Source organism: Leptopilina heterotoma, unplaced genomic scaffold (genome assembly GCF_015476425.1).
Source record: "Leptopilina heterotoma isolate Lh14 unplaced genomic scaffold, ASM1547642v1 Lhet_160, whole genome shotgun sequence".
NCBI classification, from domain to species: Eukaryota; Metazoa; Arthropoda; class Insecta; order Hymenoptera; family Figitidae; genus Leptopilina; species Leptopilina heterotoma.
In genome coordinates, this window is record NW_025110875.1 from 1294224 (window position 1) to 1320641 (window position 26418).

At 23.8% G+C, this 26418-nt stretch overlaps 1 protein-coding gene across 3 annotated transcripts in view; it reads right to left on the reverse strand.

Annotated features, from left to right (window-relative positions):
• LOC122498878 overlaps window positions 1-26418 on the reverse strand; it is a 110967-nt gene that overhangs the window by 36335 nt on the left and 48214 nt on the right. For 2 of the 3 annotated variants that reach the window (XM_043606869.1, XM_043606871.1), the window contains exons 3-4: window positions 17149-17190; window positions 10569-10755 (exon numbers count right to left, since the gene is read on the reverse strand). In XM_043606869.1, the coding sequence (XP_043462804.1) occupies window positions 10569-10755; window positions 17149-17190 (229 nt within the window). The remainder of the gene's footprint in view (window positions 1-10568; window positions 10756-17148; window positions 17191-26418) is intronic. The other variant, XM_043606870.1, reaches the window with a different exon arrangement.

Below are 26418 nucleotides of genomic sequence, written 5' to 3' on the forward strand. Positions count from 1 at the left end.
TTGTGTTTTTAACTAAAAATCTTCTTATAAATACAGTATTTTTAATAATTTTTGAAAAAGTTCTTTGAGAATTTTCTATTTGTTTATAATTCAATTTTACAAAATTTCAATTATTCCAAAATTCTTCAATTAAATATGTATTAGAAAATAAAAACTTAAAAATTTTTTTAAAAAAATTCGCAATTAAACTTTTTCAAAAAATTAATTCCACAGAATTATTAGTTAAAAATATGAAAAATTCATATTTTCAAAGATTTTAATTTGAAACCTTCGAAAAATTCAATTATTTCTAAAAATTGACGCTCGACTGCTTTTAATATTTAATAATAATATAAAATTTTAACTGAAATCCATTTTTAAATTACTTTTTATTAGAAAATTCTACTAGAATTCAATTATTTAAATACAAAAAAAACAATTTATTGAATAATTGCATGTTTCTTAAAATTGAATTCTAATAAAGAATTTTATCAATAAATTTTTATATAATTAAATTCTGTTGACGAATTTTTATAAAATTTTTAAATACATTTTTCGAGGAATTCAATTAAAATTTTATAAAAAATAATTAAAATTCTGCTAAAAATTTTATTATTTCTGAAAATAATTGAATTCCTAAAAAGAATTTTATAATTTACGAAAATAGTTGAATCTCTGTAAAAATTTTATTATTTATGAAAATAATTGAATGATTGAGAAGAAATTTATAAAAAATTTGCAAATAATTGAATTCCTGTGAAATTTTTAAATTTTTATGAAAATAATTAAAGGTTTGCGTAGAATTTTATTAAATTTTTTTTAAATAATTGAATTCTTATGAAAAATTTTATTAAGATAGTAGATATTGAAAATCTTTGAATTGAGAAAAATTTTTGAAAATAATTGAAATTTTGCCAAGAATTTTATGAAAGTTTCTAGAAATATAATTGAATTTTTTTTGACAAATTTCAATAAAATCTTTAAGAATTATTATATTTTTTTAAAGAATTTGATGCAAATTATATTAATAATAATTGAAATTCTGCGATGAGTTTTATTACTCATGAAAATAATTGAATTCCAAAAAACAAGAATTTTATTATTTAAGAAAATAATTAAATATCTTATGATTAAGAACAGTGTTAAAAAGTATTTTTTTAAATTATTCTCCAATAAAGTATTTTTAAAAGGTATATTTTTTCAAAAAAACATTTTTTTAAAACGATATAATTTTATTGTTCACTGCACTTTTAATAAAAATTTACTTTTCTAAACAAACTTGAAGCCAATTTATCCAAAAAATAAATAATAAAAATAGGAATATTATTGTAAAGAAAATAAATAAATAAAAAAACTGTTTTTCGATATTAAACGACAATCTATGAATTTAGAATTAATTTTCTAAATTGTAAAACAAATTTACGAACAGTGGCGCCATCTTCGATTTTCAAGTGAACCCATAAATTTGCTGTCAATTGGTACTGCAGTTTTCTACACTAAACAATAAACCGCGAATGGTAAAGAAGTTTTCTATATTGATATTACCCACTACTGATGAAAAGAAATCTTTTTTTCAAAAATTGAATTTGAAATAATTTTCTCAACAAAGGGAAATTCCAAGAGTAAAATTCCATTTATTTTATTCTATTATTTTATTTTACTATTATTTTTTACTATTATCATTAATTATTTTCTTTCACTATTTTATTTTATTTTTCTTTTATTTCTTTTCTTATACTATTTTGTTACTTTCTTTTACTATTTTAATTTATTATCTTCTTTTGCTATTTTATTTATTTATTTTATTATTTTATTTTATTTTATCCTTATTAATAAAATCAGACTTTTGTCTGTACATTGCATAGAATTCAAAATTTCTATTATATTCCTTATTTTTACACTCTAAGGAATGCGAAAATACTATTAAGAGAATTATGTGTGTATGTGTATATGTGTGTATGTGTGTATGTGTGTATGTGTGTATGTATGTCCGCAAATTTTCGACCGCGTATCACGGAAAAACGGTTCGATCGTTTGAAGTGAAACTTGGCAGTCTTTTAGGCATTAGCCTAACTTAAAATCCTAGCGATAGTAGATTAAAAAATATTAATATGGACGAAAGTTATGCCATTTTTTCAAAAATTCGAAAATTCGAAATTTTTAGTTTTTTAATATACTTTAGTGAATTGTACTTAAACTTGGTACAGGGTTAATTTTAGTGTTTCTTATTAAGATTTAATCGTCAGAATAATAAAATTTTGAATAACAAATAAAAAGTGTTAGATTTAAATATTGAAAAATTAAAAAATTAAAAGTTTAAAAATTGAAATTTTTTTGTAATTAATTTTTATACGGTTGTATTTCTTAGGTCAACAATAAAAATTTGTTGTTGAAATCATAAGTTTACTTTCTTAAAAAAATTCTATTAGGTCAGAATATTAACAATATCCATATAATTAATATGAGACTTTTGTCAGTATATTGCACAGAATTCAAAATTGCTATTATATTATATTAATTAATGATCAAAAAATGAAAAACTCAAATTTCATTCTGATGACTAAATTGTAATAAAAAATACTAAAATTAACCCTGTATCAAATTTAAGTAAAATTGATGACAATAATTATTTCAAAAGATTAATTTTGAATTTTAAAAATTTTGATAATATATAGCACTACCTGTCGTACCCGTCTTCGACGGGTTTTAGTTTCTACCAATACATTTAACAATGTTTCTACCAATCTGGAAAATCAAAAATACCCGGGAATTTAATTTCACCGGAAAATTAATAATTAGTAACCATTAGCTATTTCGGTAGTATAATTATACTATTTGAATAGTCTCCACCCTTTAGCAAAAAATCAAAAATTATCAAAAATTCGAGAAACCGAATTTCTTAAAATTTAACATTTTTTTCTTCTCTTTTATATCATTAAGCTTCATTATTTTTGTACTCTTCAAAAATACTTTACTTATATTTAATAGTCTCCACCCTTTGGTAAAAAATCTAAAATTATGGAAAATTAGCAAAAATTCAAAAAACGGAATTTCTTAAAATTCAACATTTTTTCTTCTATTTTATGGCTTTTGGCTTCATTATTTTTGGGCTCTTTAAAAATACTTAACCTAATTTGTTATCTCCACCCTTTGGTAAAAAATCTAAAATTATGGAAAAATAGCAAAAATGCAAAAAAATGAATTTCTTAAAATTCAACATTTTTCCTTCTTTTTATGGCATTTAGCTTTATTATTTTTGTGCTCTTAAAAATACTTTACTTATTCAATAGTCTCCACCCTTCGGTAAAAAATCTAAAATTATGGAAAATTAGCAAAAATTCAAAAAACCGAATTTCTTAAAATTTAACATTTTTTCTTCTTTTTTATGGCATTTAGCTTAATTATTTTGGTTTAATGTAGCAAATTTCTTACTTTACATACTGATCTTTAAATAAAAAACTTTAATAACTTTTCCTGAAAAGCTTGCTTAAAGATTAAAAATCACTATTTTCTTAGAAAAAAGTTGATCTAAAAAAACGAAAAAAAATTTCAAAATACGTCTTTTTTAAAAATTTTATTGTAGAAATGGGTTTTATTTATCTGAAAAAGTTAGCTAATGATAGTTTTGCATTTATTTTACAAAAGATAAAAAATTTGCATTTTTTTGATTTTTCGAATTTTTTGGAAAAATGTCATAACTTTCGTTCAAGTTAATATTTTTTAATCGGATAAGGCTATGATTGTAAGTTACGTTAATACCTAATAGTAATATAATATCTTATTTAAAAGTTTTTATTTCGATCTAATAAAAATTTATTTCGTTTAAATAATTTTATTTAGTTAAATCAAATAAATCTTAATTGGATTAATTAAATAAATACTTGACTCTAATAAATGAATTTATTTAACACAAATAATTTCTAAATTTTATATTTTTTTATGGATTGCTTCTAAACTTTCTATAGTTGAGTATAACATGTTATTTATTAACATTTTAGCATAATTTTGCAAAAAATAATACTTTGTAACTAAAATGGAAATATAAAAATATTTTTAAAAAATCGAAAATTTCTAAATTTTACATTTTTCAATGGATAGCTTTTAAACTTTATATAATTGAATATTACATATTATTTAGTCACATTTTAGCATAATTTTTCAAAAATACTTTCTTATAACGAAGATGTAAGTATAAAAATGTTTTGAATATCAAAAAATTGAAAAAATTATCTTGATACCAATTGCTATGAAGCTTAATTCAATAGTATTTGTGGGCTCTCTGATTTAACTTTTAGAGATATCTTGATCAATGTAAAGACAAAAGTTAAACACGGTGTTTATTTTGGTTTAAAACATTTTCCGGCTTTGTCCAAATTTTTCCTGGTTTATTCGACGGGTGTTTTTTAATAATACATTTAACAGGGTGTCTACCAACCAGAAAAGACGTAAAATATCAGGGAATTTAATGTAACCGAGAAAAACTGGATCTACTTGCTATACAATTAGTTCGAATTAGACTGTACTATAACTCAAAAAACTGGAGGAAATTTTAGATTGATTTTAATACATTATATTGATTGAAGTACTACAAATTGAGAAATATTGTTTTCTGCATTTGAATTAGTTAAAAATAACTAATTTGATAATAAAAAGTCGGTCACTGTTTCAAATGGTATTATTTTCCTAATGAAATAGACAATAGTAACTAATTATTATTTTTTCCCTGTCAAATCAAATTCCCGGCTATTTTCCGGTTTTCTAGGTTGGTAGATACACTGTTAAGTGCATTATCAGAAACTACAACCCGTCGAAGACGGGTACGACAGCTAGTTTAGTATAAAATAAATAAATTTCATAATTATTTAACTTAGAAATGGCATTTACCAAGTTTTTATCTAAAATCTTGTAGCTTATATAGTAATTAAATTACAGTAATTAAATTAATTTTCCTGTATAATTACTTTAATTTTACTATTCCAGCAAAGAATGAAAGTATAAAATGCGAATTTAAATAATTGAAGTTTGTCTATTCATGAAAAAAGAACGTGTTTCTGACAAACTCTTTAAATTAAAATTACCCTTTTCATATTGTGAAATGAATGAAAATATAATTTATGAAAAGATAACACACACACACGACATTAACAATAAAAATGATAATGTACTTTTTCCCATACGAATTTCCTTTATAACATAATAATATACCTATACATTTTCATTTTCAAGAAAATAAATGTAACAACTCTCTGCATTTTAATATTAGAATGAATCGTGTCTGGCGTGACTTCATTTTTTTTCGTCCCATTCTTTTTATACATTTTCTCTCTATTTACATCGGGAATAAAAGTCTTTTGTATTAAAATACTTTCCACAAAGAATTGCAATATTTCAATACTTTCATCCATCCCTTTTATCTGCGCACTCTTTCTATCTATCTCTCTCTTTCTTTCTGTGAATATAAAGAATTATTCTTTTTTTTCACTTTTATTTTCGCAAACGAATAACAAGAGTTACTTTCCTTATAGTGTATGACACGCGGCAATTTGACCCGATCCGAACAACAAATGCTCATTAAAAGCAGCGACTTTTTTTTTTGTTGACGTCACCCTCAAAAGTAACACTTAACAATTAAAGAGTTGAATTTAACGTAGTCTCAACACAATTTGCATCAATATATTCTTGGTCGCTTTCTATACTGAATATATTTTCACTTTTTTGTTTCAAAACTTTTCAGGACATAATATTAATGAGAAAATTATTAAATGGATAAAAGCAGAGATTTATGGTCTCTTTCTCGGGGAAAACTCTTCGTTTATTGCATATTATATTTTAGGTGCATGAAGTCTCGAACGTTCAATTAACGAAAAAGCTTGCAGAGTAGATTTTCTCCTATTCTGCATCACTAAATATAAATTCATTAATGACAAAAATAGCCTTTTCTTTACAGTTATGTCAAGTTTTTTTTGGAAAAAGATAAAAATTATATTCAGCGTTTCGAAAAAGTCAAACAGGGTGTCTATTATTTTCGTTCAACAAAATTCACGGTCTCTCCTGGCTGTGTCCTAATTTTTCCCAGTTTATTGTCTCATCAAATTTCAATTTATTTGATTTTGAACATAAATAAATCTACAAATTTTATTGAAACAAATGTTCTGTTAAATTTATTTACAAATATCTTTAATTGTAAAATTATTCGAAAACAATCATTTCTTTTTTGAATATTTTAAATAATAATTATTATTATTTTTCCATAGGAATTAAGACATTCAAAAATTTTTAATTCAAACCTTCTTGAAATTAAACAAATTATAAGAGTATTGTTATAAAACATGAAGAAATGGATTGCTCCGAGTCAAAGACTCGGAGTGATCGATTTCTTCATGTTTTATAACAATTAAAGAGGATCGAGTGTTAAAATCATTATTTTATATTATAAGAATATTGTTACTGTAACTGAAAAATTATTTTCATATTCTATTATTATTTAAAATTTAAACTAAAATTCATTTTCAAATCAATTTTTATTAGAAAATTCTACGAGAATTTAATTATTTAAATACAAAAGTAAATTATTTATTCAATAATTGAATGTTTCTTAAAATTTAATTCTTATTAAAGAATTTTATTAACAAATTTTTAAATAATTGAATTCTTTTCACGAATTTTAAAAAAATTTTGTTAGAATAGTTACATTTTTCAAGGAATTCGATTAAAATTGTATTAAAAATAATTGAAATTCTGCGATAAGTTTTATTATTTCTAAAAAAAATTGAATTATTCAGAAGAAACTTATAAAAAATTTGTAAATATTTGAATTCATGGGAAATTTTTATTATTTATGAAAATAATTAAATGTTTGCGTACAATTTTATTAAAATTGTTTTTAAATAATTGAATTCTTTTGGGTAATTTTATTAAAATAGTAGAAATTGGAAATCATTCAAAATGAGGAAAATTTTTGAAAATAATTGAAATTTTGACAAGAATTGTATTCAAAGTTTTGAAAATAATTGAATTTTGAAGAAAAATTTTTTTATTTATACAGATAATAATTGGGATTTTGTCCAGATTTTTTCGTAAATTTTTAACATAATTGAATTTTGTGATCAAAATTTTATTGCTTTTAAAAATTTAGTTAGTTTAGTTAGTTATTTTTAAAAAAAATTGAAATTTTGAGAAAAATTAAATAAAATTTTAAACATAATTGAATTTCTGCGAAAAATTTTATTACCTTTGAAAATAATTGAATTGTTTTTTAGAATTTTATGGAAATTTATGAAAGTAATTGAATTCTTGTAAAGAATATTTTTTTTAAATATAACATTCAAAAGAATTTAATAAATGTGAAGAATTTTGCTATTTATGAAAGTAATTGAATTCTTGAGAAGATTTTTTTTCAGTTTCTAGAAATAATTGATTTCTATCGACGAATTTTAATAAAATTTTTATGAATAATTTCATTTTTCGAGGAATTCGATTAAAATTGTATTAAAAATAATTGAAATTCTGCAGTGAGTTTTACTATTTATGAAAATAATTGAATGTATTGCGAAGGAATTTTTAAAACAAAAATTATAATTACGGTGACTAACTTCCCTTGATTATTTTCGAAAAATTTAAATAAAATTCTTTTAAAAAATTAAATTTTTTTTAATAGAATGTAAAGAAATTTCAATTATTTCAAAAATTTTCAATTACACTGTGCAACAATTTTCGGTTTATTGTTTCTTTCCCAAATAAGTGTAGGCTTAAATTGAAGTAGATGTATGCAAAAAAAAACCCCAAAAGGATTTTGCAAACTTAGTTCATTTCATATTTTTATGAAATTTGAAAGTTCATGTTACAATTTATGATATTTTTAAAAAATCTTGCACCTTTTGTGATATATAATTTTAAAAATAGATTGTTTAAAAAAATTGTTTTGAATATTCTTTCCTTGGAAAAATTGTTAAACAATTTAAATATGATTATTTGTTTACATTATGGTTATAACAAAATTGTTAAAAAAAATACAGAAAAATTCGATAAATTAGCTTTTATAATCACTTTTCCAATTAAGTACTATAATTACACCTTTTTAATTAGAATTTATTTAATACTTATATTTTACTCATTACTTAATTCATATTTCTATTTAAATATAGCAAAAGATTAAAAATTTTTGAAAATTTCACAAAAATGAGCAGAAGTTTAAGGGGCACAACTAGTGTGAGTGACTGAAAAAAACGGTGATTTTTAGGAATTTTTTTCAGGGAAATTATTGCTTCTAATTTTTTTTAAAGTTTTGTACATGTATATTTGTATAAATAGTGAACATTTTGTAATTTTTTTAAAGAAAAATATCTTTTTTTAAAAAAGTTATTCGCTATCTCCTGAGTATCCGAAAAAAAAGTTCTCCCACTGCTGCAGTGATTGCGGCCTTCTCAGTGACCTAAATCAAAAAAACCAAAAAGATTATTAAACTAGATGATATTTGCCGTACAATGACCCTCGGATGTCAAAAAATATTGAATTGCAACAAAATGGCGGAGTTTTGAAAAAGCTTTTAAATTTCGCCAAAAAAATCCGATGGTTTTTGGCATCCCAAAATTTTATTTTTCATCCAATCAAAAAACTGGAGCCTCATTGTACGGCAAATATCTTCTAGTTTAATAATCTTTTTGGTTTTTTTTATTTCAGTCACTCAGAAGGCCGCAATAACTGCAGCAGTGGGAAAACTGTTTTTTTTTGGATATAGCGAATAACTCTTTAAAAAAAAGATATTTTTCTTTGAAAAAATTACAAAATGTTCACTATTTATACAAATATATATGTTCAAAACTTTAAAAAAAATTAGATGCAATAATTTCCCTGAAAAAAATTCCTAAAAATCGACGTTTTTTTCAATCACTCACACTAGGTGTGCCCCTTAAAGGTTTATAAAAAATAAATTTGAGCTACATTTCAAAAACCCTTGGAGGGTTAAATTACTGTTTATTTGTACTATCATTTAGCACTAGAGCCAACCGGGAAAGAAAAATGTGTCGCACAGTGTTATTTGTTTATAAAAATTCAATTATCTTGAAACAATAGAATTGAAAAATTTCAAAAATCATATTTTCCAGAATTTTCAAAAAAACTTTGCGAAAATTCAATTTTATTAAAAAATTTTAAGTGTGTATCTTTTTTTAAATTAACTAATAAAAATTCTAATTATTAATCTTCGCACAAAGAAACATGAGTACATTAGAATGTGACTCTTTATAAAATTCAACTATTTATCAATTATTAAATTAAAATACTTTGAAAATTCGATTTGTTAAAAAGTTTTTAATGAAATTCTTTAATAAATTTGATTATTTTCAGTTAAATTTCACAAATTTTCTATTAATTCGATAATTTTTTTTAAATATATTTACATACTATATTTGAATCAGTGACTGATATTTTACTATAAAATTAAATATCTTTAACTAATTCAAATTTAGAGAAAAGTATAAATACCTAGGTATAAAAATTGAAATAAAAAGCGATTTTTTAAAAACAAATTGAAATAATAAAACTTTTTTTAATTTGGTGAAAAAATTCCCGGTTTGGCATCAAATTCCTGGCTTATTCCCGGTAAAATTTAAGAAGAGGGGGGTGGTTTCAAAAATTCTACCTTTTCTTTAACAAAAAAAGCTTCTTTATTTTTTTTAATTTTATTTCTTATGTAGATTTTTTCGTGCATTGAACGTTGAGATCTTCAACTATTATATTTTATACCTCTTTAATAATTGTTTAAACGCAAAAAGTACATTTTTTCCGTATTTTTTGTTTTGTACTTTAATTAAAATTAGTTTTTGTTAAAAAAAGCTGCTTTGGGGATTTTAAAAACCCAAGTGCGCATTGTTAAAACCCAAAAAAATTTTGCACCGCGTTCGATAATAAAATACTGTTTTAGAGAAGCTCAAATATAATATTTGTATATGAGTAAAAAGAATTAATTAAAGAAATTTAAATTTAAATTTTTAATTTAAATTTCTTCGTATTATAAACAAGTGTAAATAAATAAACAATTAGTAATAATTAAGAAAAGAATTGTTTCAAAAATGGAATAAACAATCTCAGAATTATTGAAAAAAATGATTAAAAAATTTATTATAGAATCAATGAAAAAATTATTTAAAGAATGAATTAAAGAAACAATTGAAGAGATGTCCAAAAAAATAATTAAAGAAACAACTAAACAATTATTGAAATTAATTAATAATTAATTAGAATTCTTGAAAGAATTATCAAATACTTTAATTAAATTTATAGGTACTTTATTTATAATTAATATTATTAATTGTTTTTTATATTTAATTTATAATTTATCAAATTGAGACAAAAAACGAATTAAAAGTGTTGCGACGCAACATACTTTTAATTCGTTTTTTGTCTCAATTTGAAATCCTTAAAGAGACTGCATTCATTTATACCAAATTATTATAATTGAGATTTTAAAAGACAAGCAAAAAAATTACTCATATACAAATAAAAGATACAAATAATTGTATCGTGAGGATATTTATATTAATATTGTTTTTGTTGATCGTGAAAATGATTTTTCCGAATGAAAAACTCACCTATTGGAGATGCGGTGTTGGCCTCTCGAAGACTGACGGTTTCCGGTTCGATGGAGGCTTCATCTTCTTCGATCAAAGGCGGTGGTGGTGCCAATGGTCGAGTCTCGTAACCCCAGTGTTGTCGAAAAGCTCGAGCACCCCCATCAAGTCGAATGCGAGGCAGCTCCACGAACATGGCATCACCGAGCTGGAAGAAAAAAAGAAAAACAACAAAATTACTCACTTTACCGGAAACAATTTTTTATCAATATTAAAAAAAAAGTGTTTACTACATAAATAAATAATCACTGCTAGACTGAAAGTGTTTTAAATAAAATTAAAACACGAATCTTCATGTTTTCTAACAATACTATTATAAGTTGTTTAATTTAAAAAAGGTTTGAATTTGAATTTTTTGAATGTCTTAATTTCTGTGGAAAATCCTGTTCCGAAAAAATATTATCTGAGGTTTTTAGAGATAAAAATGTGACTAATTTCCCTCCTTTAAAAATTAAAAAAACCTTTATGGCATTTTTATAACCTAAAATCTTCGAAAAAATTGTTTCTTTTCGATTTTGTTAAAAAAAAAATTGTTTTTCACGCTTAGTATCGACGCTAACTTCCGGGACTTGAATAAATTAAAAAAAAACAACCTGCTTTTAATTTTGTCAGTGATTACTATTTTCTGATAATTTACAAAAATCTTGCGAAAGAACAAAAGAAGCTGTTTTAATCTCTTAAAAATAAAGCAATTTGAAATTTGAACATTTTCATTTTTAGAAAAAAGCCGCATTCCAGTTCAATTATATGTACATCTCTCTACTGAGAATGACACTCACATAACCTCGAACGATGTCCATCTTCATTAGAAAAAGAAAAAATTCACTCAATTTCAACTCTGACCTTCTTCTTTATTAAGTAAATTTGCATACGAAACATCAATAAATTCTTTAATAACTTTCTTTAACTTGCACAAATTCTCCTTTAAATGTAATGGCATTTTTAATTTATACTATCACTTTTTATGCCCTTCTTCTTTTCAAATATCCTCTTTAATTCGAAACCCTAAATGACAAATTAACTCGTAAACAACTGTCACTATATTATTATTAATTTTTAGGTTCATAAAATAAGCGTCGTCGCTGAGCGTCGAAAACGCTTTAAAAAAAACAACGAAAAAAAATGAACAAAACAAACGAACTTTTTCTAAAATTTTTATAAATAGAATAAATAGTGTCAAAAAATATTTCCATTCCCCCAAAAAAAAAAAAAAAAAATAGTTTTCGTTGCTTAGCGCCGACGCTAACTTCAAACCTCAAAAAATAAAAATAAGAGAAAATTATCCTCTACATCAGTAATTATACAAATAATTTCCCCACGAAATTACACTTAAAACTTTCACAATAAAAATTCCAGGGTTAAATTTACGTTAATTATGCATGCACACACAAACACTTTATAATAAAGAAACAATATTTTTGAGGCAAATGGATCCTTGATGGTATAAAACATTGTAAACTGCGCGGGTCATGAAGGACTGAAAGAGTATCTCTCTCTCCGGTTTCTCTCAAAATATCGTTGGATTGACCTGACGACACGCTGACGTCACTAATTAAAGCTCGTTGAACAGTGAAGCGCACGTCGAATTAAATCCGAGATAAATGAGAGAAAATAGAGGGAAAAAAAATTACAAAAGAGTCACCGAACCTATTATAATTTTGGAATGATAAAATTTAATATGAGAGATACGAGATACGAGATTTTAATAAATACCGTCACGTTTATTATTTAAGCAAAGAGTCAAAAACTAACTATTGTTTTAGAATTATAATAATAATTATTATATAATAATTAAAGACGATCGAGTGATAAAATCATTATTTTATATTATTATTATTATTATTATTATTATTTTTAATATTAAATATAATTGATACTATCATTATTAATTACCATTAATAGTAATTACCCTTAGTTTTAATTACCATTAATATTAATTCACAATTAGCAGCCACTAATTATTATATAAAAGCGATAAACTAATAGGCGCCAATTTAAGTTCCGAACAATCTGAAAAAATTTTAAAACTACCGGGATTCGAACCTAGCATTACGCACGGTGAGTCGAGCACTCTAACCACAGGACCACGAATACTATTTCTAACTGAATTTCATTTTCACGTCTATTTTATCGAATTATTTACTGAATCAACAAAAAAATCGAATTGTTTATACCACACACTAAAATTATTTAATACGAAAATAAATAAATAAAATAAGTGTAAAAATAAATAAATAAAATAAGTGTAAAAATAAATAAATAAAATAAGTATATGAATAATAAATAAACAAATAAAATAAGTAAAAAAAAATCTGAATTATTTTGACCTATATATTGAAGAAAAAAATGAAAAAAATAAATTGAAAAAAAATTCCTATGTGAAGAATTGAGAAAAAACAATCAGTTAATGTAATAAAAATATGAAAAGAATTATGAAAGAGATCCAGAAAGGAAAAAAAAAAGAAATCATCGCGTGATTGTTCATTCAATGAAAAGAAGGTGGATAAGATTCGAATCAATTTCGAGAGGCAATCACATAAATTGTACATCGTGTGTGTGTAACCGTTAAGATAACTGTTTGCGGGAAAACTTATCAAGTGGAATGTGATCTTCTTCGTATGCAGTGAAAGTACATATATACACTGAGCATACATGAAATTTGATTGAAAGTAACGGATTTCGTCACACATAAGGGCGAGAAAATATTTCCCAGAAAAAAAAGGGGAAAAAAATTACACTTTTATTTTTCCATTCTTTCAATTTTAATATTGTAGGTACTACCGCCTATAATATTTAAAATATGACGTAAAATATTATACAATGACTTTACATTATATGTAAATATTTCCATATATAAAAAATTTACACTTGCCATATGTTTCCTTTGAAATTTATTTGATAAAAAAGAAATAAAATAATCGTTAAAACATCAGTGGAATTTATGATCAACTCTTGAGAGAAAAAAAATTTTTTTCTACATAATCCACAAGTTTTGAACGTTTAAATAAACGACAATATTTTTTTTTTTACTTTATTTAATTAGAATTTTATTTAAAATAATTATTTTTTATATTAAAGAAATTAATTCTTAACAAGGGAAAACAAAACAACATTTTTTATAATCTTATTTTAATTATTGATCTAGAAAGTATAAATAATAAAAAATAAATCAAAAAAATGTTCGAATATTTGCGAATTTCTTTAATTGTAAAATAATTCGAAAACAATTGTTTTATTTATTATAATTATTTAATCATTATTATTTTTCCATTGAAATTAAGATTTTCAAAAATTTCAAATTCAAATCTTTTGAAATTTAATAACTTCTAAGAATATTATTAAAAACATGAAGAAATCGATCACTCCGAGTCTTCGACTCGGAGCAATCAATTTCTTCATGTTTTTATAATAATTAACGATAATAACCCAGGGATAAAATAATTATTTTATATAAGAATATTGTTACTCCTGACTTCTTCGAAATTATTTTCATCATTTAAATTCAATTATTATTTTCTAGAATTTCTAACCAAAATTCTTCTTTAAATCAATTATTATTTAAAAGAACGAAAAATTTAGATTTCCAAATATTTGGATTTGAAACATTTTCAAAATTCAATTATTTCTAAAAATCCATGCTAAAATGCTTTTAATATTAAATTATTTACAATTTTAACTGAAATTCATTTTTAAATCAAATTTTATTAGAAAATTCTATGAGAATTCAATTATTTAAGTACAAAAATAAATAATAATTTATGAAAATAATTTAATTTTATAACAATTTTTGAAAATAATTCATGCGATGAATTTTATTAAATTTTGTTTAAATAATTGAAATTTTGACAAGAAGTTTATTAAAATTTTTGACAATAATTTAATTCTTGAAAAGAATTTCGCTACCTATTTATAAAAATTAATTTAATTATTAACGAGAATTTAAAAAAAAAATTTGAAAATAATTTAATTTCTGCAAAGTATTTTATTACTTTTCAAAAAATTGAATTCTTGTGATAAATTTTGATATTTATGAAAATAATTGAATTTTGGAAAAGAATTTTATTAAAATTCCTTTAAATAACTGATTTTATGGGGAGAATTTTGTTGTTTAACCAGATAATTGAATTCTTTTGCAGAATTACTTGAAGATTTTTTGAAATTAATTGATTTCCTGAGACGAATTAAAAGTTATTTATGAATATAATTGAATAATTGCAACGAATTTTATTATTTTATTGAATAATTGAATGTTTCTTAAATTTGAATTTTTTCGTCAAGTTTTAATAAAATTTTTAAGAATAACTGCATTTTTCGAGGAATTTATTTAAAATTGTATTAAAACTATTTAAAATTCTGTCGTGAAAATAATTGAATTCCGAAATGAAATTTTATTATTTATGAAAATAATTAAATGTTTTCGTAGAATTTTATCAAAAAATTTTTTTCAATAATTAAATTTTTTGATAAATTTTATGAAAATAGTGATTATTAAAAATTATTGAAATGCGAAAAACTTTTAAAAATAATTGAAATTTTGCAAAAAATTTTATTTAAATTTTTTGAAAATAATTTAATTTTTGGCGAAAAATTTTGCTATTTATAAAGATAATTGAATTCTTGACGAAATGTTCGTTCAAATTTTTAAAAATAATTGAATTTTTGTGAAGAATCTTTTTATTTATCAAGATAATTTCATTAAAACTTTTGAAATAATTAAATAGTATTAAAAAATTCATTCTGGTAAGAAATAGAAGAAAATTTTAAAGGTTTTGTATTAGAATTCATGGTAGTTTCATAGTTTATGAGGCAAACAAAAATGACACTAAAAAATCAGAATTTTTTTATGAATTACAAAAATTAAATTTTTTCAGTATTTTTAATAAAAATCCCTAACTTTTCCCTAACTTCCCTGATTTTCCTGACCTATGGAAACCCTGATAAATAATAAAATAAAATAATAAAAAGTAAAAAATATTTTGAAAGCAAAAACTGTAGAAAAATAGGTAGAAATATTTTTTCCAAAATCATTGCTTTTTGAAATATTGTAAAATTTAGCAACGTGTGGTAATGACCTCGTGATTGTGAAAAAATAGACGCGAAACATTGAGTTTCGTATTATATTCATGTATATCTAACAAAGTAACACAAACAGTAGGAACATACAGATGCAGTTAATGGGTTAATGTAATTATTATCATGCCGCAAACAAATGGTTCCAATTAGGCAATGCTTGGAGTATATACAACTTGCAACTCCAATTAGTATTCTCCTAATTTTTACAAAAAAAACACCCAAAAAAAGGAAAACAAGTAAAACTGTCTTTGATATAATTAAAAATTCAGCTCATTAAAAATTAAATAAAAGTCTCGGAACTCTTTTCAAAAAGACACGCACTCTCTTTGCGCTAGAAGAAGACAATTATTTTCTTCTATTTCTTCTTGTATTTTTCTTAAGAAATTTTTTTTTATTTTTATTTAATTTTAATTTATTTTTACGTATTTTAATTTCAATAATTATTTATTTTATTTTATATTATTACTCTATTTATTTAGATTTATTCATTTTTGTTTATTTAATAACTTTTCTATTTTTATTTTTTTCTATTTATTTAGATTCATTTATTTAATTTTCGTTTTATTTATTTTTATTGTAAAAAAAAATAATAATTTTTGTATTATTGAAAAATTAATTAAAACTATGAAAAAATTTTCTATTATTTAATTTTAATTTGTTTTATTTATTATATTTTCCTTTTTATTATTTTCTTGAGAAAAATATAAAAAAAGAAGAAAGCGATTAAATAATAAAAATACTAAAATTACACATAATAATTTATACAGAAATGTATATAATAATACAGAAAGGTTTGTGTTAGAAAGCATCTTTTGTGAAATGCGATGCGGATAACAGGTTACGCGGGACAATTGTCGAAGACAAACTAGAGGGAATTGCATTATGGTATATACTCAGCAAGAAGAGGGTGGAAAGGTTGAAGGAGTGTGACTCGGCGGGGGTGGCTTCGAGAGATGAGAAAAGCTGGAAATCCAGGATTGCCTTTACAAATATATGTATATATTAGAAGCTCCGAGACGTTTCTCCTGCAAGAAGACGTCGAGAGGCTGAGAAATTACGCAGAGTCAACGATATCGAGTTCGTCGGTATATACAAAGTAGGCTGCGGAAAACAGACAACGGAATTGAGGGTGGAGAACAAAAACGATAGACAGAGAGAAGGAGAGAGAGAGAGAGAGATTGATTGTAGAGAAACCAAGTGTCTTGAGATTGAGAAAGTAATTGCAATGAACAAGACTAACAAAACTCAATTAAGCAGCATGGCATTTCTCATCAATCATTCACGGACTCATTAAAGTATTTTACTAGCAAAAAAGAGAAAAATTAAAAAAATTAAATTAAACAAATAAAACTTCTATTTAACATTATTTGGAAATCAAAACAAACATGCGACATTTCAGAAAAAAATAAACATATTTCTACGTATATATAGAGCACTGCGTATATTCAAGGAAGATTATTCAACAAACCTTTGTGTGAGACTTGAATAAACAAGCGGTCCCGGCAAATAGCTGCGTCCAGGGGAAAAAGAAAATTCTTTAATTATTATTTACATGCAAGCACACATGGGAATTGTCGAAAAAATAGCAAAAAACGAATGGATAAACTCCTTGTATTGACACTTTTCGAATTCGGAACTTTAAGGTTAGGTTTATCGCATACGGAATTTGAATCGATTTTCCTCGAAGAATTCATTGACAAAAAAAAAATAACAAGAGGAAATAGGAAAATATACCGTGAATCGTAAAAAGAGATACATTTATCGTTCAAAATAGTCAACTTTACCTATTTCATATCTATCCCGAGAATTCTGTGACAAACGCCGTGACAAATGCCACAAATCCATTTTCCGACACTTTTCCTTTTCACTGTATGACTGTAGATCCAAATTTGTTAAAAAAACTGATAAAACTAAACATGCTGGTTATTTGCCAGCATTTTGTTCTACACGTTCTGCACTCTACGACTGTAATCACGTGACGTGACGTTAGTTTCGCATCCGCCATGACACTATACCAGGGCCGTAGGCTCACTTCCCGGGGGCCCGAGACTTCTACATTACCGTAACTAGTAAAATTTTACAGGGGGCGCATGGATTCGCAAACTAAAATTTGAGATTTGATTTTCATAATTAACTGCTCACTAATATAACACTTTTATGAATTTTAATTTAATACAAAATTGTTAGGGCTTGCAGGGGAATTTATACGCGAAATTAGCAAACTCACGTGTTCCACGAGCGCCAAGAGGTGATTTAACTTTCTCAAACGCCAGAAGCAAAATATAATTAATCGTCCACTGATGAGGGTAATTAATATAACGCTCTTGGTATAAATTAATCTACACACATTATTATTAAATATTCCCTCTTCAAGATAAATTTTACAACTAAACTATAAGATCGAAATAAATTAATTTACGTACCATTACAGTGAGACATTTTCAAATATAGTCGTCTCAAAAATGAAGTTCGTTTTCAATGAAAATATTAAATTTATCGATTTACAAACTTTAAATACAAAAAACTATAGATAAAATAATTCTTTTCTGGGATTCTACATTTTGAAAAAAGCTTTTCTTCTTTCCGATGCGGAACGAAACTTATTCACTACCACCCGCACTTGAAACCGTTAGGAATATGAAACTATAGTGAATTGGCGCGAGCAGGTGTACCAATAACGCGAAACAAAAATTGAATAGTGGCGGTAAATTTGAAATTTCTTGAACTAATATAATTATGGCAAATGTTGGAATTAATAAAAGTTCGTAAAATTTCTTTATCTTCTAAGAATAAATAAAGAATTGTTAAATGTGTAGAATAATAATTCAAGATTATGTTAAATTTAATTCAAAAATTGAAAAGAATTTAAATTATTAGACATTAACTTATTTAAGTTATTATTAATCCTTTCACCTTATTAAAAAAATAATAAGTTACTATTATTATTGATAATTTAATTAAAAATAAAAAAGTTATTGTTAAAACTAAATATTTAATAAATTTAATATTTAATAAATAATTTTTTTCCATATTCTAGGAAAACATTTTAGTAAAATAAAAATTATTTATCTTTCAAAGAATAATTGCGAATTTATGAAATGTGTAAAATAATTCAAGATTAAATTTAATTTAATTCAAAAATTCAAAAAAATTTAAATTATTCTACATTAGTTCATAGAAATATTGTTATCTTTTAAGTTTTCCAGGAATATATTTTTATGAAAAAAAATTTATATTTTTTTTATACACCCGTCTTCAGCCTACAAACTTGGATATACAAGTGTCTCTATACAAAATATTTTTCTCGATTACAATTTTTCTTAATAATAACCTTAACTAATTCAATTAAAATATTAAATATATAATATATTAAAAAGTAAAAACTTCAAATAATTTCCAAAAAAAAATTCAATTAAAATTTTTCAAAAAAATTAATTCTACAGAATCAATTTTTATTAGAAAATTCTACAAGAATTCAATTATTTGAATATAAAAATAAATAAAATTGATTGAATAAATGAATTTTTTCTTAAAATTGAATTTTCATAAAGAATTTTATTAAAACATTTTTAAATAATTGAATTCTTTCGACGAATTTTAATAAAATTTTTGAGAATAATTACATTTTTCGAAAAATTTGATTAAAATTGTATGAAAAATAATTGAAATTATGCGATGAGTATTATTATTTCTGAAAATAATTGAATACCTAAGAAGAATTTTATTATTTTTGAACAATATGCAATTTATGAAAATAATTAAATTCTTGTGAAGAATATTTTTTAAAAATAATTATTCAAAAGAATTTTGCTATTTATGGTAGTAAGTGAATTCTTGAGAAGAATTATTTTACAGTTTCTAGAAATAATTGAATTCTTTCTAGAAATTGTATTAAAATTTTTAAGAATAATGACATTTTTTGAATAATTCCTGTAAAATATTAAAAAATAATTGAAATTCTGCAATGAGTTTTAATATTTATGAAAATAATTGAATATATTGCGAAGAAATTTTTAAAAATAAAATTATAATTACGGTGACTAACTTTCCTTGATTATTTTCGAAAAATTTAAATAAAATTCTTTAAAATAATTCAATTATTTTTAATAGAATTTAAAGAAATTTCAATTATTTCAAAAATTTTCAATTATTTGTTTATGAAAATTCAATTATCTTGAAACAACATAATTAAAAGTTTTTAAAAATCTTATTTTTCAGAATTTTCAAAAAAACTTTGAAAAAATTCAATTTTATTAAAAAAATTTAAGTGTGTATCGTTCTTTAAATTAACTAATAAAAATTTTAATTAGTAATTTGATTATTTCTGAAAATAATTAAGTACCTAAGAAGAATTTTATTATTTTCGAACAATATTAAATTTTGCGAAGAATATTATTATTCTTGAAAATAATTGAATTTCTGTAATAATTTGAAAAATAATTTCTTAAAAAAATTAATTAATTAATTAATTAATTTTTTTGTTAGTTAAAAGTATGAATAATTCAGATTTTTTAAGATTTTAATTTGAAACCTTTTAAAAATTCAATTATTTCTAAAAATTCACTCTCGAATGCTTTTAATATTCAATTATAATATAAATTCAATTATATTCAATTATTCAATTATAATATAAAATTTAAACAGAAATTCATTTTTTAATCAATTTTTATTAGAAAATTCTACTAGAATTCAATTATTTAAATGCAAAAAAAAACAATTTATTGAATAATTGCATGTTTCTTAAAATTGAATTCTCATAAAGAATTTTATCAATAAATTGTTAAATAATTGAATTCTTTTGACGAATTTTAATAAAATTTTTAAGAATAGTTACATTTTTTGAGGAAATTGATTCAAATTTTATTAAAAATAATTGAAATTCTGCGATGAGTTTTATTATTTATAAAAAAAAAATTTTTTTAAATTAAAAAGATATAATCTACACGGAGAGAAAATATATATTAAATTTTGTAAAAGTATTTTACAAATTGGGGAAAAAGAGCGACAAAGCGAAATTTTGAAATAGAAAATACTAAACTTTAAAAAAAGATTTGTGAAATTTAGTAAAGTTATATTAGAATTTAATTAATATTCTTGATATTTGATATAATTATACTAAATTTCACATAAGTTTTTTTAAAGTTTAGTATTTTTTATATCAAAATTTCGCTTTGTCGCACTTTTTCCCCAATTTGTAAAATACTTTTACAAAATTTAATGTATATTCTCTCTCCGTGTATATTATTAATTATTCCTCCTTATTAAAAAATAATAAGTTTCTAATTATTATCAACAATTTACTTGAAAATCAAAAAATTATTCAACCAAATTATTGTTAAAACTAACTTAATTTAATAAACATTTTTTTTTTGTCATATTCCAGAAAAAAATTTTATTAAAATAAAAATTCTTTATCTTTGTTTCCTATCCTCATTCTCTCGTCAATAACCGGACAATCCATATTTTTTCCCTCTCAATGGCTACAATTTAAAAAAAAAAAAAAAATCATGATTTCAAAGAAGAGATCAAGCCAGAATTGTTATTGATTCTGAATCCGAATGATCACGTCGGATAAAATTTGCAGGCTGCTGCCATAAGATCACTCACTTCTCTTTCCTCGCCTCTCATCCCGTCATTTGCACTGCAAGTTTCGAAACGTTATATACAATAATAACAATAATCGATCTCTATAGCCCAGGAACTTGGGATCGATTCGATTTATTGGAAAGAAAAACCCCTCATTTATCTCCCTGCCCCCCCCCCCCCCCACCCCTCCCTACTCTCTATATATATTTCCCTCTGCGAGTTTTATAACCATCACAGAGCAAACTACTCCCTCACATTCTGGGTGTTAAATAATGGGTTGGAAAGGATCTCAAGAGTCGTTGCATTCTCTCCATCAGGTCCTTTGCTGAGTTGCGAGGCCACTCCTCACCCGTCGCAGAGAGCGTCGACTAATTGAAAAACTTTTCCAAACGAACAATCTCTTCAACGAAATCGACAAGGATAAGAAAATTGTAAAGAAAACAAAAGACAACTGCTTGTCTTACAACTATAAGAGAAATTCTTTAAAGGTCTGTTAAATACTATGAAGAAAAGGGAACAGTTCTTTTTTCTATCGCCACAAAAAAACACACCATTTTTCAGAATAATACTCAATTATTTCTATAAAATTCTCCCTCTCTCTCTCTCTCTCTCTCTCTCTCTCTCTCTCTCTCTTACTATTTCTCCTTCTCTTAATATTCACCGTTGAAAGTTCGAAAATTTATTTCAGATATTTATTGCAGTCTGTTGTTTCATCTTTTTAGCCCAGGTCAATAAAGTGCCTATTTATTCCCCCTAGGGCAATAATGATGATTTTATTCACCATTATTGACCTAGGTTAATAATGAGCACTTTATTGATCAATTGGACTGAAATTATAACAATAATGAAAATTATAACAATAATGAAAATTATAACAATAATGGTAATTTTATTGACCATTATTAAAATGATCATTATTGCCCTTGGGTAATAATGGGCACTATATTGATCAATTGGGCAAAAAATATATACAACCTAGTTGGGCTTAAATTATAACCCATCGGGTCAATAAAATGATCATTATTGCCCTAGGGCAATAATGATCATTTTATTGACCCGATGGGTTATAATATTCATTTTAATGACCAACTGGCCTATACGGAGGAACTTATCATTCACCTGCACAGATTGCGTAGATTATTATCAACCATTGTAATTTCTAAAGTTTATAATTACCAGCAATTAAAATTACAAGCGATTATAATCGCCAGCGATTGTAACTACCAGCGATTATAATTACCAGCGATTATAATCGCTAATAATATAATTATAGTAGTTATAATTACCAGACATTAAAATTATTAGGCAGTATAATTACTAGCGATTATAAATATCAGCGACTTTGACTACTAGCGATTTTTACTAAAATTTATTGAAATTACTAATTATTGTAATTACCAGCGATTATAATCACCATTATGAAGTAGTTTATTTTATTTAAATTCTATTTATTGAAAATTTTCTCAAATTAAGACAAAATAAAATTTATTTATTCAACTATTGGCTATTAATATAAATAATAATATGCATCTCAAAAAATACAAGATAAATGTATTTGAATACATTGACGAGAAACTGGAGAAATTAAATAGGGTTTCTACTATTTTCGTTGAACAAAATTCCTGGTTTTTTTCCCGGCTTTGTCCTAATTTTTTCGCGGTTTTTTGTTCTAATCAATATTTAAATTTATTTGATTTCAAACATAAATAAATCTACAAATGGCTTCCAAATTTTTTATTTGAGTTTTTATGAATAATTAAATTCTTTTGACAAGTTTCTTTAAATTTTTTGAAAATAAGGTTTTTTTTAAAAAATTTTAATTAAAAATGTGGAAAATAATTGAATTAAACAAAGAATTTAAAAAATTTTTTTAAATAATCTTGTCTGTTTATAATTATAATTAAAAATTTGATTAATTCAATTTTATTAAAATTTTTAAAAACAATTAAATTTCTGCAAAGAATTTTACTAATTATAAAAGTAATTGAATCCTTCCAAAGAATGTTATTATTTATGAAAATAATTAAATGTTTGCATAGAATTTTATTAAAATTTTTGAAAATAATTGAATTTTGGAGAAGAATTTAATTAATTCTAAAGATAATTGAAATTTTCAGTATTTAAAAAAACTTTTAAACATACACGGAAAAAAAAAGTACGTGAATTTTTCATTGACTCGCTACTTGACTTTTGGATACGACACAAAATACTAAAAACAGTCTAGTACTTTTGCATGAGAGTTTCAAAAGCAGTCAATGAAAATTTCTAGTACCTTGCTTGAGAATTTCATTGACTTTCAAAAAAACTGTAAAATAAAAAAATAATTTCCACTTGTTCACAGAGTTTTTCTGAAATTCACTCATTCATTCACATATTTGGATAATTAATCACACACACAAAGAACAATTATTGTATCACTTTTCGACGTTCATCAACACTTATGAACTAACCTATAACACACACATATATTCGCGTATAACCTAAATATAAACACACACTTAACACTTAAAAGTACGTATCGAATTGTTCTTATATACCACATGGTGAAATTTTTCACGACTTCTGAGACATGCTATTTCACTGAAAACTGAGACTTATATAACATTCTGTTTTGTGAGAAACACAAAATAAAAAATATTTTTTTGAAAGTCAATTCTTGAAGACAAATATATATTAACACTATTTGTTTTTCATAAAATAATAGTATATTCACATCTGAAATTAACACAAACGGAAACAGACGATCAGCTGGCATTTACCTTGGGTAGAAACGCGCAACGCACACTGCGCATGCTCTACAGAATTTTCAAGCGCAGTCAACTAATTTTTCACGTACTTTATAAAACTGAACAAATGACTTTTCGTTAAAATTTAAAAAACACTGTTGCCCATACTAGTAGTAGAATAATTCTAGGACTTTCTTATATTTTCTAATAAAAAGTATATGGAACAGCCTTGTATTTTGTGTCCTATCCAAAAGTCAAGCACTTTCAAGGAAGGATTCACGTACTTTTTTTTTCCGTGTAATTGAATTTTGGAGAAGAATTTTTATTACTTTTGAAAATAATTGAATTGATTTTTAGAAGTTTACGGAAATTTATGAAAATAATTGAATTCTTAAGAAGAATATTTTTCTAAAAATAATATTCAAAAGAATTTTGCTATTTATGGGAGTAATTGAATTCTTGAGAAGAATTTTTTTTACAGTGTCTAGAAATAATTGAATTCAATCGAGGAATTGAATTAAAATTTTTAAGAATAATTACATTTTTCGAGGAATTTGATTAAAATTGTATTAAAAATAATTGAAATTCTGCAATGAGTTTTACTATTTAGGAAAATAATTGAATATATCGCGAAGAAATTTTTAAAACAAAAATTATAATTACGGTGACTAACTTCCTTTGATTATTTTCGAAAAATTTAAATAAAATTCTTTTAAAAAATTAAATTTTTTTTAATAGAATGTAAAGAAATTTCAATTATTTCAAAAATTTTCAATTATTTCTTTATGAAAATTCAATTATCTTGAAAACAACAGAATTGAAAAATTTCAAAAATCTTATTTTTCAGAATTTTGAAAAAAACTTTGCGAAAATTCAATTTTATTAAAAAAATTTAAGTGTGTATCTTTTTCCAAATTTACTAATAAAAATTTAAATTATTCATCTTCGCACAAAGAAATGAATACATTAAAATGTGACTCTTTATGAAATTCAATTATTTATCAATTATTAAATTAAAATACTTTAAAAATTCGATTTGTTAAAAAGTTTCTAATGAAATTCTTTAATAAATTTAATTATTTTCAGTTGAAGTTCACAAAATTTTAATTAATTCAATAATTTCTTTTTAATTTATTTATATATTCTATTTGAATCAGTGACTGATTTTTTACTATCAAATTCATTATTTTTTACTAATTCTTTAGAGAACAGTATATAAATATCTATGAAAAATTAAAATAAAAAGCGATTTTTTAAAAACAAATTAAAATAATAAAACTTTTTTAATTTGTTGAAAAAAATTCCCGGTTTGGAATAAAATTCCTGGCTTATTCCCGGTTTTTCCCGGTCAAATTAAATTCCCGGCTATTTTCCGGTTTTCCCGGATTTTCCAGTTAGTAGACACCATGATTAAAGAGGCGAATCGAACACGAGTATTTTGATAAAGATATAAATTCGAAGAGAAAGAAAAAAAAATAGGGAAATTGTGAGGGAAGATTCGGAAAAATTTACCCTCATTATAAATTCACTTCAAGGGACATGCGAGATATATAGATATACATGCGTTTTCTAAAGACTCGAGAGCTTTTTCGAGCTTACGAAATGTAGGCGCGCACGCGGACTCCTTTCAACTAGTCCCGTTTACATTGCATTGCACGGCTCTGACTTTACGCTCCAACGCCTCTCTTGTAAATTCATGTAATTCGCCGACGAGCGACGAGCAAAAGGATTTTCAAAAGGATCTAGAATGCACAAGGACGGACATGCTTCTTCTTTTCTCCCTTGAAAAACAGTCCTTTACAGGACATTTTCATTGTACCGCAAAAAAAATCTCTCTCTCTCTCTCTCTCTCTCTCTCTCTCTCTCTCTCTCTCTCTCTCTCTCTCTCTCTCTCTCTCTCTCTCTCTCTCTTACTTTCGAGTTCATTTATTTTTATGACATTTAAAAGTATATAGTACAAAGAATTTATCTTTCTCTGCAAAAAAAAAAAAAAAAACGAAGGGCTTTTTTTCTTTTTGATAAGAAATTATAATTCCAGTAAATAAATAATAAAATAAAAACAATAAGTTAAAATAATTTGTAGTTATAGTCGCTGAAAATTATAATCGCTGATAGTTACAATCGCTGGTAATTATAATCACTAGTAGTTACAATTGCTGGTAATTATAATATCTGGTAGTTAAAATTGCTGGTAATTATAATTACCTGTAGTTACAATCGCTGGTAATTATAATCGCTAGTAGTTACAATTGCTGGTAAATTATAATCACTGATAGCTACAATTGCTGGTAATTATACTCACTAGTAATTATAACCGCTGGTAATTTTAATTTCAAGTAGTTATAATCGCTGGTAATTAAAATCTCTAGTAGTTACAATTGCTGGTAATTATAATATCTGGTGGTTACAATTGCTGGTAATTATAA